At 36.0% G+C, this 13,692-nt stretch overlaps 1 protein-coding gene across 2 annotated transcripts in view; it reads right to left on the bottom strand.

The window, feature by feature from the left end:
- Positions 1-13,692, bottom strand: part of POLA1 (DNA polymerase alpha 1, catalytic subunit) — a 288,922-nt gene that overhangs the window by 222,036 nt on the left and 53,194 nt on the right. For both annotated transcript variants that reach the window (XM_017671042.3, XM_017671038.3), the window contains exons 25-26: positions 8,033-8,182; positions 7,501-7,623 (exon numbers count right to left, since the gene is read on the bottom strand). In XM_017671042.3, coding sequence (XP_017526531.2) covers positions 7,501-7,623; positions 8,033-8,182 — 273 coding nt within the window. The remainder of the gene's footprint in view (positions 1-7,500; positions 7,624-8,032; positions 8,183-13,692) is intronic.

Below are 13,692 nucleotides of genomic sequence, written 5' to 3'. Positions count from 1 at the left end.
TAGCCTCTCCCTTCCCAGCTACCTCTAACATGGACCACTTTGTATCCTCCTAAAGCTGTACCTGGCATTGTTCATAGCCGGAAAGCACTCAGGGGTGGATGTCCAGGCATCTTGGAGGTACTGGCTTCCAACTAAAAGGATATGGACATTCTGAATTTATTTTTAAAGGTCTAAAGTTTTGGCTATTTGGAAGAAATATTATGTGAGTGTTCTCATGTATATAAATTCAAATCAGGCTTAAATGTATCCTACTCATTTATCTCTATAAATGCAGCACTGTGTTAATAAAGCATGAACTATTCTACATACCTGAAATTTTCTGTCATCACATTTCTCTCAAATTATTGAATGTCTAAGTTATAATTTGGACTGGCCTTCCATGGGGTTATTTCCAAATCAGTGCTTCCTCTTCTTATCTTTATATTTACCAACATTACTTTGAACAATTTTCAGAAAGGATACAGACAAATGGACAAGCAAATGTTGATGTTGATTAGTAAAAGTTCATCAATATAAATGATCTGCAAGTAAGATGCCACTTACTTGACAGGAAATAGGTGTTTATACAGAAGTTAACGGTATATGATAAGAACCTAGGCTCTTCTAATTTGTACTATGAAGAATTTCAAATCTTCCTATCTGAATTACTGCAAATTCTGAATTGGTACACGTGAATTAATAAATGTGAATAGTATGTCTTACCAGTTTTGAAGAATTTAGAACCCAAACACCACTGAAAGACAACAATAAAAAGAGAATAAAGTTTCTCTGGCACAGAGTGTTATAACGTAAACTTCAAAAGTGATAAGTAATCTCTGATCATCAAAAAAGGATACTTTTTTTTAAACATAAAATATATTCTGCCAAAATCTATTAGGCCTTCATTTCATCCTTAAAAGAAATTCTCTTATATTAAAAAAAAATCAAAATTTTATTAGGTGAGTTGAAGTTAAAAGTAGTCTTAATGGTGGCTATTAAAACTCTGGAGACAGAATTAGAACTCTCCCCTCCTACCACCCACAGTTTCCATGGATGGGTCTGGTCTGGCAAAAAAAATTCTTCATACTGCCATGTTTTAGGTGACAAAAGCTTACATTTTTAAGGCTAGTGTTACCCCTCACATACAGAAGAAGAGGGCAGAAATGAAATGTCAGAGCCAGCGCAGTTCTTCACCATACTTGCATCAGGGTCCCCTCTGAGAATCTCTTAGATGCAATGCACCCTTCTCCCCGACAAAAGTACACATATGCAAAGGCACACAAAATGTTGCACACAACTGCAGAACATTCACAGACCTCACCTTTGCTCTACTTGGGTTGAGAGAAGTTCTCATATGGTAATCTAAGAACAGGTAAAACTTCAGGTTTATTTTTATATGTCCAAAAGATCATTTTCCTTTCTTCTCACTACCTGAAGTGTAATTAATTCTATTGTCACTTACTATGACTGATACTGTTTGAAAGGAGAGTGACTTTTCTATTCTATGACTCTATTTCAATTCATGACTCTCTCTCAGAACAGAAGTCCACAAACTTCTCCTATAAAGAGCCAGAAAGTACGTATCTTAGGCTTTGCAGGTCATTCAGTCTCTGCTGCAACCACTCAACTCTGCTGTTGGAGCAGAACACAAATGCTGGCCCAATAAAATTTTATATACAAAAAACAGGCAGTAGCCATGAGTTAGCCAGCTTGTCCACCCCAGGAAATGGTTCGACAACTCCACAAAGAAGCAAAAAGACAAATACATCAGTTAGATTCCTAACTTACACCATCCCTAAAAATAATTTTAGACCTAAATAAGAAAAGAAAATAAGGGAGAATGTCTATGTCTTTGGAGAAGGGAATGATTTCTTAAGAAAAAACCCCACATAGTATATAAGAATAAAAAATTGGCATTAAAAAACATCTGTACAATGAAACACCACAAATGAAGTTAAAGGATAAGCCACAGACTAAAATATATTTGCAACACACACAAAAAATAAGGATTAGCCTTTGAATGCCTAAGAAATAGGGCATATTGTGCATAGAGGCAATTCACACAAGAAAACTAAACTACTACTAGGGAAATGCAAATTAGAATCACAGTGAGATACCATTTCACACTCATGAGACTGGCAAAAAATTTTAAATGCTGATAATAACAAGTGCTGACAAGGATGTATAACACTAAGGATTAGGTAAAAATATGTTAACAAGTATATAAATATGTTTTATATATATTTACAAGTAAAAACGTGTATGTTTACAAGTAAATAAATATGTTTACAAGTATTGAAATACCTCAATAGAAAAATGAACAACAAATTCAAGGAGGCAAAACTATGTCAAAATCATTTCCAATTCTCTTCAGATTAATCTCTGATACTGCGACTGAGTCATGTTTTATAGCCCTATGGCCATAGATATGAACTTAGCTATTTGTAAGACTTAGCTTGCTATGATAAATTAAATGAGTGTTCTCATCAATAAACCATCATATACCACTTGTGGGTGTGAAAATTCCATTCCTACTAATACACTACAGAAACTCTGGCACTGTGGCAACTCTGTGTGGCACTGTCTACTGCAGCACTGCTTGTAATACCAAAACACTAGAACAAGTGAAAACCTGGAAAGCTAATAGGTACCACATATACAGGCACGTTTGTTGGAAAAGCAAAAAATGATGGGCAAAGAGGACAAAACCAACCCTGAGAGAGCAGTTACATCTGAGAAAGGAGAGAAGAAATGACAAAGGGTGGGGAAGAAAAGTTCTTTAGTTGTCTCTGTGATATGTTATTGCATTTAATTTTTTTAAACTAGGCTTTTTAAGAAAAAAGATGGGAAAAGTGAAATTTTTGCTTATTTCTAGGAAAAGATGAGTCTCCCTTAGCACTAAGATTCTCCACATTCACTCATTCTTTCACCACTGACACCAACACAGGCTGAGCCCTTCTTCCTGGGGCCGTTCCAAAGGGCTCCTGACAGGCGCTAGCACATCACCAAGAGACTCCCAGGAAGGCCTGCCCAGACTGCAGGGCTTTCATGCAGTGACGTGGATACATTTCCTAAATGCACAGATTTCAGCTCCCAAGACAACTGAAAGCTAGGCAGTCTACAACTAGTTGGCACGCAGGCTGGCAAAGACTCATTTCATTCAGCCTACTGGGTGAGAAAATGAAAACGCATGGGCTCTACACCCAAACATTAGAGCATACATTCACTTTAAACTGCAATCAGAAATCCAGACCAAAAATCGTTTTCTCAAGAGCACAGAAATAACAGAGTACAGAAATAAAACAATACCAACGTCAATAAGTACTAATTATTCCATAAAGACAAATATTAGCACTACACTGAGAATTATGCAACAAGCATAAGTATAGCGTAAGTTTAAAACCCCTACGGAAAAAAAAAAAACAAATTCAAAGAGGCAAAATTATGTATCAAAATCATTTCAATTCTCTTAAGTCTGATTCTGTGATTAGGGTGTCATGTATTATAGCCCCATGACCAGAAGTATGAATTTAACTGTTTGATAGAAGAATTAGCTTGTTATGAGACATCAAATGATTGTTTTAATCAATCAAACTTATAATTCAAAAACCATTGTTATTTTATATACTAAAGACATTATAGACTACTACAATCCTTTGGTCCACTGTTAGCCTCTCTTTAACATTTTCAAAATTAATTAAAGTAAAAAATTTGGACAGATTTATGTCACTAAATGGCCTTCACTATTGTTCACAGAATAAAACCCTTAATTGATTAATGATCTCAGGGTGTCTATCGCCATCTAGTGAACGATCACTTCAATTACCACACTAGCCACTTGACAACGGACTGGTTTTCTTGGTGATTCAAAATTTTTGTCCACTTAGTGCTATCAACTTGCCCAATCTTTTTTACATGTGTGTCTACACATACATTAAGAACAAACACAAATACAGATGGTATGTGTGTGTACATATATATATATACAAATATATAGATAGTCAGATTCCCTTTTGAGTGTCTGTCTGTAAACTAAGTTTCCATGTTATACTCTGGAAACACGGACTTTGTTATTTTTAAGTTATTTTGTACACTATGAGGTCCCTCATACAATTCCTTAACCATTAACTGATTCCTCTACCACAGAGCAATTAAAAATCATAGAAGAGTTGAAGTGTGAAACATCACACCTGGGAAAAGACAATATTGATGTCCATTTGACACAATTATTAGCATTTTTATTATATACCTGTTTTTAGTACAATTAGTAATTACTCCGAGTATCCAACAGCCATAATACATTTGATTACAGAAATTATTAGGTCAGCAAAGCCAACCTGCATGATTCCAGCAAAACTGAGCACACACAAAATAGATTTAAAAATAATATAGATTTAAAAATAAAAATGAAGGGGGGCTTAAGGCCTCCCCAGACTGTTATTAATCCATTTTCAAATGTAAAATTTGATAATCTTCTCAGATGACATGCTACCAGGTTTCCTTCTCATTACTTTCCATTTAAACCTTAATCTAATTTATACTACAAGTACTTTAAAAGCAAACAACTTTGAGGATCTTCAGGTTACTCTATTATTTTGCTTACTCTATCTTTTTACAAAAAAAACAAGTTTGATACATTACAAAGGTACTGTATCTCAGAAAACCAACTCCCACTTAACTCCTCCTACCTCTTTAATCATCAGGAGATGCTTGAAATCATAAAGACCAAATGGCTTATATGGAAAATGCTAGTAAACCCAAAAGCAGATTATCACATAGACTTTTTCCATCTGTGAGTGCTACTAATTATCACCATACTTCAATAATCATTTTTATTTTAGGAAATAATTTCTGTAGGTGGCTTTGAATCTTCTTCTAGAATGAGATTTCCAGGAGCAACTGTATAATTTTTATTTCTCATTAACCTCACATTACTTTAAAGGCCCAATTCCCACAGCTGTTTTATTTTTTTTACTGTGGAAAGGAGTAAAGGGGAAAGAGATAAGGTCAAAGTGGAAGCCAAGAATTGAAATCATGTATGATTATTTCTAGATGTGTCTGAAATTTTGTTTTTTAGTGGGGAGAGCACTTTTTTTAATAGTTGATTTATTAAGATTTGTTACTATTAAATTTTATACAACAGAAAAATTAAAACTGAATTTAAACACCCTATTAAAAATCCAGCTAAACAGAAATATTGCCCTTAAAGTACAATGGATTAGGAGAGTAGGGGAGATCATTGGACAAATTTGGGGCTTATCATTATCAACAGTGCCCTTTTAAGCTTGTGGATTTCTGAGCCAATGCAGAAAAATGTAACAACAGGGATTTCCCAACAGCAAGAGGCACTCTCCAAGGGAGTAAATTGTCAACTATTGCCTCTCGTGAGAAACTTAACAGTAACCTTGATCCAATCTCAATAGTCAACCCCTGTATTATCACCCAGTTGGGGCATAGTGAGTGCATTTCCTAATACAAAAATAAGATGGTATTCTATCAGAAGCCACTGGATATATATACAGAAATAAAATTTAAATAATTTTCAAGTAAATTTAGACTAAGAAACTGAAAACATCCTTCTCTCACCTCAACTAGCCCCTAAAACACCTCTATCTTCTCATGTAAAAAAGGCCTGTGTCTTGAGATGAGTATTGAAAAAAATGCTCTTCCAGGGATAAGCAGAATATAAAGCAGAAGCATGGTCATGAAAGACACCCTGAGATGGGGCAGACAACCCCAATGTAGTAAAAACCTTACAATCAGGAAGATGTGGATTCTAGTTAAAAACAGTCACTTGCTATACTTCACCTGAGTCTTAGCTTCCTCATCTGCAAAATGGGAACGTTATTACCTGTATCAGCAGATTCTGGTGGGGTTTTAATGAAGTGACACATCTGGAAGCTTCTCACACATTGCTTGTATGTAATACATGTTCTGCCATTCCTCATCATGCCTAAGTGAAATCTTTTGAGATTGAGCTGCCAACAGGAAGAGCGGCTCTGAAACTTGTTTCATGCCAGCTAGATCTGTGCTCTCCAACACAGTAGCCATTAGCCACGTGGACCAAGTTAAATTTAGTTTCACTGTAATTAAATAAAACTCAAAATCCAATTCATCACCTAGTTGACACTAGGCAGATATCAAGTGCTCACAGCCACTTATAGTTAGCAGCTACTGGATTGGATATTGCAGATGGACATTTTCATCAACTCTAAGTTGTATTGGATGGTGCTGGTCTAGACTCTAAAAGTGGGGACAGCAGTTTCTCTTTCTGAAAAGAGCCAGATAGTAAATATTTCAGGCTTTGCAGGCCATGCAAGTCTCAATCTTATCTACTCAACTGTGCTGTTCTGATGTGAAAGCAGCCATAGATGACACATAAACAAATGACTGTGACTGTGTTCCAATAAAACTTTATTTACAAAAATAGATGGCAAGATGGAGCAGGCCCAGGGGTTATAGTTTTGCCAACCCTTACTCTAGAGTATTCTGAGTCTAGACCGAACACAAGCATTCTGCTCAAAACCACTAACTACCTCTTTAAGATTCAGTAGTCTTAAATCTGATAGAAATCAACAGTTTACTGGGTTAAATGGAATTTTATATTTAACATAATTTTTTTACAAATTAAGGAACCCATGCACATGCTGCTAAAGTAGATGAAGCTTACTGGTGTTTACAAAATGAGAGTACCTCTAATCAGTTTGGTATGGGGTTCAACTTTCTAGAGCCAGTAACTCTTAATCCAAAACTCCAGTCCCGGTATGTTTCTGAAATTGTGGACTTCTATATCCAACTGCCTACTTAATATGCCTAGAGATCTATTACATATCTCAATGATAACATAACCAAGAAAGAACTCTTAATGCCCCTCTCACAGATTTCTCTATCTTAGCAAATGGCTCCCCCAGCTAACCAGCTATAAGACAAAAATGGAGACTTATCTTCTTGATTTCTTCCTTTCAACCTAATGCAACAGCAAAAAAAAAAGAATTGCTCCCTTATGTCAATTAGGTCTCATTCATGTTGGCTCCTAAAGAAGCCTTCTCTGACCAATCTAACCTAGCTATCTTAACATTCTCTAAATCACCACCCTAATTATCTGCACAGCATTTACTTCTGTCATATTCTCTTAGTTATTTTAGTATTTCTTTATTCACTTATTTACAGTCTGTTTTCCCCAACTACCCTCTCCTCACTCAAGTCCCCACCATATTACCCGAAGTAAAACATGAGCTTCATGAAGCAGGGGCCTTATACTATCTTGCCCGACACTATCCCCAGTACCTAGAACAATGTCTGGCACATACGAGATGCTCAATAAATATATACACATGCACGCACACACACTTAATAGATGAACAAGTGCATCCTTCCATAAAGCTTGTCTGTCTCAAATTTATCCTAAGAAAGGAGTATTTGAAGCTGTACAACTAGGTAACAAACTTGGCTCTCTCAGACTTATAACATGTATAGTTTAGAAACTCTCATTTTCAGAGATGTGAACGTTATGACATTTACCTCCCTTCCTTTGTATGTCACCAAAGCAGCCAGTGGTTTGGCATAAAATCTGCTGTAGGAAAATCCCAAACAGCCGTACATACTGTTTGCCGTGAGCTTCAAAGCCTTCTGTCGAATGTCATACTGCAGGCCACATAAGGACAAAAGACAGACAACAATATTTACAGATGTTTAAGACTACATTAAATGTCTTTCTAGATCACCAATGATGAGAATTCCTCAATATCCCTGCAGAAAAAAAAATGACTCTCTAACACATTCAACCCATCCTCCCAGATCCATGATTCCCTGACCTAGAAGCAAGTAAACTGACTCCAAAGCTCCCAGATGTCACAAGACTTGCTCATATACAGCTTTGCAGATAAAGCTTTGCTTCCATTCTGAGGCATTCTAGTGTTTTTGAATGGTTTCCTACCCACAAACTTACAATAAGCACATGCATTTGCCCACAGTTTCACGTTTAAATCACTCTTAGATAATCAAATTCTAAAAGCTGACACTGTCACTCAGATGTCTTAGTGAAAAGATATACCTGAAGAACAAGGTCTGGATTTAAATCTTGCTGTTTCATTAGTTGCTTGACTTGTTTTCTCCGCTCGACCAGTTTCCGGATCTCTCTAGGTAAAATGCCCATTTCTAAGCTTGCATCTGGCAGCTCAGGGATCTGTTCTTGTTCTCCATCCTGATGAACACACAACAGAAATTTCAGACAAATCAAATGTTCATGAAATAAATCTCTAAAATAATATTTTGTGGGAGCTTTGTCCCATGACCACATCTCGAAAAGCTACTTTCTTGTGTAAGTAAAGGTGAACAGAGCATTGGGTGGTAGAAAAAATGGCTGAGAGGGCTGCATAACAAGACAACACTGCCCTCTTTTCTTCCAAGTCTATCAGCCCATCATTCCTAGTATCCTCTATCTCTCTAGTTACTGACAAATGCAGATACCACCTAAAGGGATGAATTTGTACACATACTCCTCTCCTCTCTTCAAAAACATGTTTGGGGAAATTGTTTTTAAAACAAAAACACTAAGAAAGACCTCTAGGATTTAAGGCAGAAAAAAAGCAGCAGCTAAACTACAGTTCTGGGTCATGTATACTACCAAACAAAATGCTTTAGAATTTTTAAAATTACCAAGAATCATGGGAAATATTATAAATGTTTTAGATTAAAATATAAGTCTAAATACTCAATGAGCAAATTTCTTCTAGGAGTTTGGAACACATATTTAAATAGGCCATGACATTTCTAAACACTAATATATACAAATTCCTTAGCATTTATGTAGTACCTTTTATAAATTGCTTTGCAATCAGAAGAAGAATAGCAACATTTTAGAAAAGCAACCAGCAGTCTTCTTATATTAAAATGTACAGCAGGAAAAAGCAGGAAAAGCATTAGACCTTTTCTCAAGCCTCCATTAATTCTATTAACAGGCTATAAAGAAAAGACAAGCACTTTTGCCCTTTCAAAGGTTCAGAATTAAAAATAAATCTCTTAGCTTAAAGTATGTCAAGTCAATACCATTTGATAACCCAGCCTTTACAAAGTATCTGATTTCATATAGATTGCTACCTTCACATGAACAATCTCAGAATATTAACAAGGACCTACTGTTTTCCAATGTAGCAGATGATGATGACAAATCTATTAAGGAGAACTTAGTATAAATTCGACTTTATTTACAGCAACAATGGAGATCACATAAAAAATAAACTGAAAGAATATGATTCTTGGTAATTTTTAAAATCCTATAGCATTTTGTTTGGCAGTACACATAACTTAAAATGGTAGTTTAGCTGCTGCCTTCCCTGCCCCCCTTAAATCCTAGAGGTCTTTCTTAGTGTTTTTATTTTAAAAACAATTTCCCCAAACATGTTGTTACAATCCATGTCTGGCTCTACCACTAGTTGTGTGCCACCAGCAGTCCTGAAGACCAGATGAGGTACAGCACAGGAAAATAATACAGAACCTATAAATTGCTACATGTGTAGTACTTCTTAGATGGCCTCTAAGGTCTCTTCTAGCTCTGAAATGATTCTATTATATATCCACAATCCAAACTGGAAAGCACAAATAAAATGGTGGTAGGGATTTTGGGGTGGGGGGCCTAGATAATAATTACCACAATGCTGACATAACAGTAGGACAAAGCCCAAAGAATATTAGTAATTGAATGTATTCACTACCTTTTGGGGATGCCTACCCAATACATTCTCTATAAAATTATCCTCTAGTCCAACAGAAAGGCCCACTCTTAGCACCCATGTTTGTACTCTCTGAACCCCCTCCTGTGGTCACAGTCAATAAGACCAGGAATGCTAACCAACCTATCCAAGCCTATAAGGGTCTTTCTTATAGAAATATGGAATTGGTACTGAAAATACAGCTCCCAAGCATGTAGTTGGAACAAAAAGACATAGAAACTCAGGAGCTAGAGGGCAAGGAGACATCTTCTACCACTTGTATAGAGAAAGACAATACACAGAGATAATATGTCATTTTAAATCTTTTACTGCTGGAGAACCAAATCTAATCTAATTCCCTACTGACAGTCACTTGTATAAGCATCATATACGAAGAAACCCACAGTAAGTTATTAAACCATACATAAAACTATTGACTGAATAACCGCTGGCTAGATTAAAATCCATGTGAAATAATTCAAAAAGAGTATTTCAAAAAGGCTGTTTAGTGGGGAGAATCATTAAGAAACTCTTTCATGACTAAAATTTGACTAAAAATAGCATGTGTTCAAGAAGATAGGGACAACTCATACATGGCTGGTTGAAATATAAAAATGTACAACTACTTTGGAACACAGTTTGGTAGTTTCTTATCAAGTTAAACATAACACTTCGCACAGAAACCAGCAAATTCACTTCCTAGACATTTACCACCAAAAATGAAAGCACAAGCACACATCCATAAAAAGATCTGTACAAGAATGTTCACAGCAGCTTTATTAGGAATGGCTCAAAACTGAAAACAATCCAAATGCTCATCTCAGGAAAATAGATAAAGCATGGAATACTTCTCAGCAATAAAAAGGAAAGAACTAATAATATAACAACATATATGAATCTCAAAAACATTACACTGAACAAAAAGGCTAGACACTAAAGAATATATACCCTATCACTTCATTTTTATACAAAGTTCTGAAATAGGAAAATTAAGCTAAGGTAATAGAAGTTAAATCAATGGTTGACTGATGGGAGGGAGGATTGACTATAAAATGGCATGCATGACATACCAAAACTTACTGAATGAAGCTAAAGCAGTGCTTGTAGGGAAATTTATAGTTGTAAATACCTATGTTAAAAGAGAAGATTTCAAATTAATCACCTAAACTTCCAACTTAAGAACCTGGAAAAAGGGCAAATTAAACCAAAGCAGAAAAGATGTCATAAATATTAGAGAATAAATAAATGAAATAGAGAACAGAAAAGGAACAGAGAAAATCAAGGAAGCCAAATTGCTTCTTTGAAAAGATCAACAAAATTGACAAAGTTTTGGGTATAATGACAAAAAAAGAAGACTCAAATTACTAAAATCAGGACTAAAAGAGGGGATATTACTATTGACCTCAAAGAAGAGAACAATAATTATAAAGGAATACCATGAACAATTTTATGCCAACAAATGAGACAGCCTACAAAAAAACGGTCCAATTCTTACAAAGATAGAAATAACCGATATCAGCTCAAGGAGAAACAGGAAATATGAATTAGCCTATAAAAAGAGATTAAATTAGTACTCAAAAAAAGAAAAGACAAAGATAAGATAACTTCACTGGTGAATTCTACCAAATATTTAAAGAAGAATTAGCATGAATCACTCACAAACTCTCCCAAAAAAACAGAAGAGACCACTTCCCAACTCATTCTATGAGGCTAGTATTATACTAATACCAAAAATAGACAAAGACCTAATAAGAAAAGCCAACTACACACCAACAACCATTATGAACACAGACAGAAAAACTCAACACAATACCAGCAAATTGAATCCTGCAACATATAAAAAGAATTATATACCACGACTAAGTGGGATTTATCCCAGAACACAGGTTGGCTAAACATACATAAAAAAAATCAATGTAGCACACCGTATTAAAAGAATAAATGACAAAAATCACATAATCATCTTAATAGATGCAGAAAAAGTTGTTGACAAAATCCAATACCCTTTTATGATATGAACACTCAACCAAGTAGAACAGAAAGGCACTTCCTCTACCTGAGAAAGGCAATCTATGGAAAATCCACAATTAACATCATACCTAATGGTGAAAGACTTAATGCTTTCCCCCTAAGATCAGTAATAAGACAAAGGTGTCTGCTCTTGCCACTTCTATTCAACATTGAATAGGATGTTCTAGCCAGGGCAATTATAAAAGGCAAAAAAAAGAAATATAAGCATCCAGATTGGAAAGGAAGAATGAAAACTATCCCTATTTGGTGGCGGAACCAAGATGGTGGCGTGAGTAGTTCAGTGGAAATCTCCTCCCAAAAACATATATATTTATGAAAATACAATAAACACAACTATTTCTAAAAGAGACACTAATGGATACAGTACAACAGCCAGAATACATCTACATCTGCGAGAACTCAACATCACACGAAGGGGGTAAGATACAAGCTGCAGCCAGGCAGGACCCAAATGCCCCTCCACTCCAGAACCCGGCGGGAAGAAAGGAGTCAGAACAGGAAGGGAGTGAAAGCCCCAGGACTGCTAAACAACCAGCCACAAGGTGCATGGGGTGCTGGATATTAGAGAAATGGAAAAGCAAAACCTGCAGGCAGGTCCCTGCAACCGGCACCCCTGAGACAAAAGAAAAATGGGTGCTTTTTGCAAGTCTTAAAGAGACAGGGACCCCACAGCTGGACGAAGTCATCCCAGCACACTTAAAGGACTTTCTTCTCCTAGTTGACACACCCACAACCTGCCTACAGCCACTGCTATCACCATGAAAGGGCAGAAAAATTTAGTCCAGTCCAAAATAGTCCAGACAACCCCTGAGAGAGGATCTGCAGAGATAGACCTAATCAGTCTCCCTGAAAAAGAATTCAAAATAAAAACCATAAACATGCTGATGGATCTGCAGAGAAATATGCAAGAGCTAAAGGAGCAAGTACAGAGGGAGACTACAGAAATAAAACAATATCTGGAAGGACTTAAAAGCAGAATGGACAGGATGCAAGAGGCCATTAATGGAATAGAAACCACAGAACAGGAACGCATAGAAGCTGATGCAGAGAGATAAAAGGATCTCCAAAAATGAAATATTAAGAGAACTGTGTGACCAATCCAAAAGGAACAATATCCGCATTATAGGGGTACCAGAAGAAGAAGAGAGAGAAAAAGGGATAGAAAGTGTCTTTGAAGAAATAATAGCTGAGAACTTCCCCAAACTGGGGGAGGAAATAGTTGCTCAGACCACAGAAGCACACACATCTCCCAACAGAAGGGACCCAAAGAGGACAACACCAAGACACATAATAATTAAAATGGCAAAGATCAAGGACAAGGACAGAGTATTAAAGGCAACCAGAGAGAGAAAAAAGGTCACCTACAAAGGAAAACCCATCAGGCTATCATCAGACTTCTCAACAGAAACCTTAAAGGCCAGAAGAGAATGGCATGATATATTTACTGCAATGAAACAGAAGGGCCTTGAACCAAGGATACTGTACCCAGCAAGATTATCATTTAAAAATGAAGGAGGGACTTACAGCATTACACTATGTTTTCTAACTTTATCTTGCACCTACTTACCACTTCAGCATTTTATTAAAAATAATAATAATAATAGTAACAATAATAATAAGGGAGAAATGTGGGATTCACATATAAATCAAGTATAAAAATCAAACGAATATTCATATTTGACCTGATTGTTTATAGTTCATAATGCGTGATCAAAACTGAAAGTTCCTGTGATGAATGCCCTTGCACTGTTCACCATGTAAGAACTTATTCACTATGTAAGAATTTGTTCACCATGTAAGAACTTGTTCGTTATGCTTCAGAAGATTGGACACTGTTGAGAATTAGGCTTGGGGTTGATTAATGATTGTGCACTGAGTCCCCTATACAGAATTTTATTGTTGTTAACAACCATTTGATCAATAAATATGAGAGATGCCCTCTAAAAAAAAAAAAAAATGAAGGAGGGATTAA

The sequence above is a fragment of the Manis javanica genome, chromosome X, assembly GCF_040802235.1.
Source record: "Manis javanica isolate MJ-LG chromosome X, MJ_LKY, whole genome shotgun sequence".
NCBI classification, from domain to species: domain Eukaryota; kingdom Metazoa; phylum Chordata; class Mammalia; order Pholidota; family Manidae; genus Manis; species Manis javanica.
Note: the sequence above shows the minus strand (reverse complement) of the source record. Positions and strands in the feature narration are given on the sequence as shown.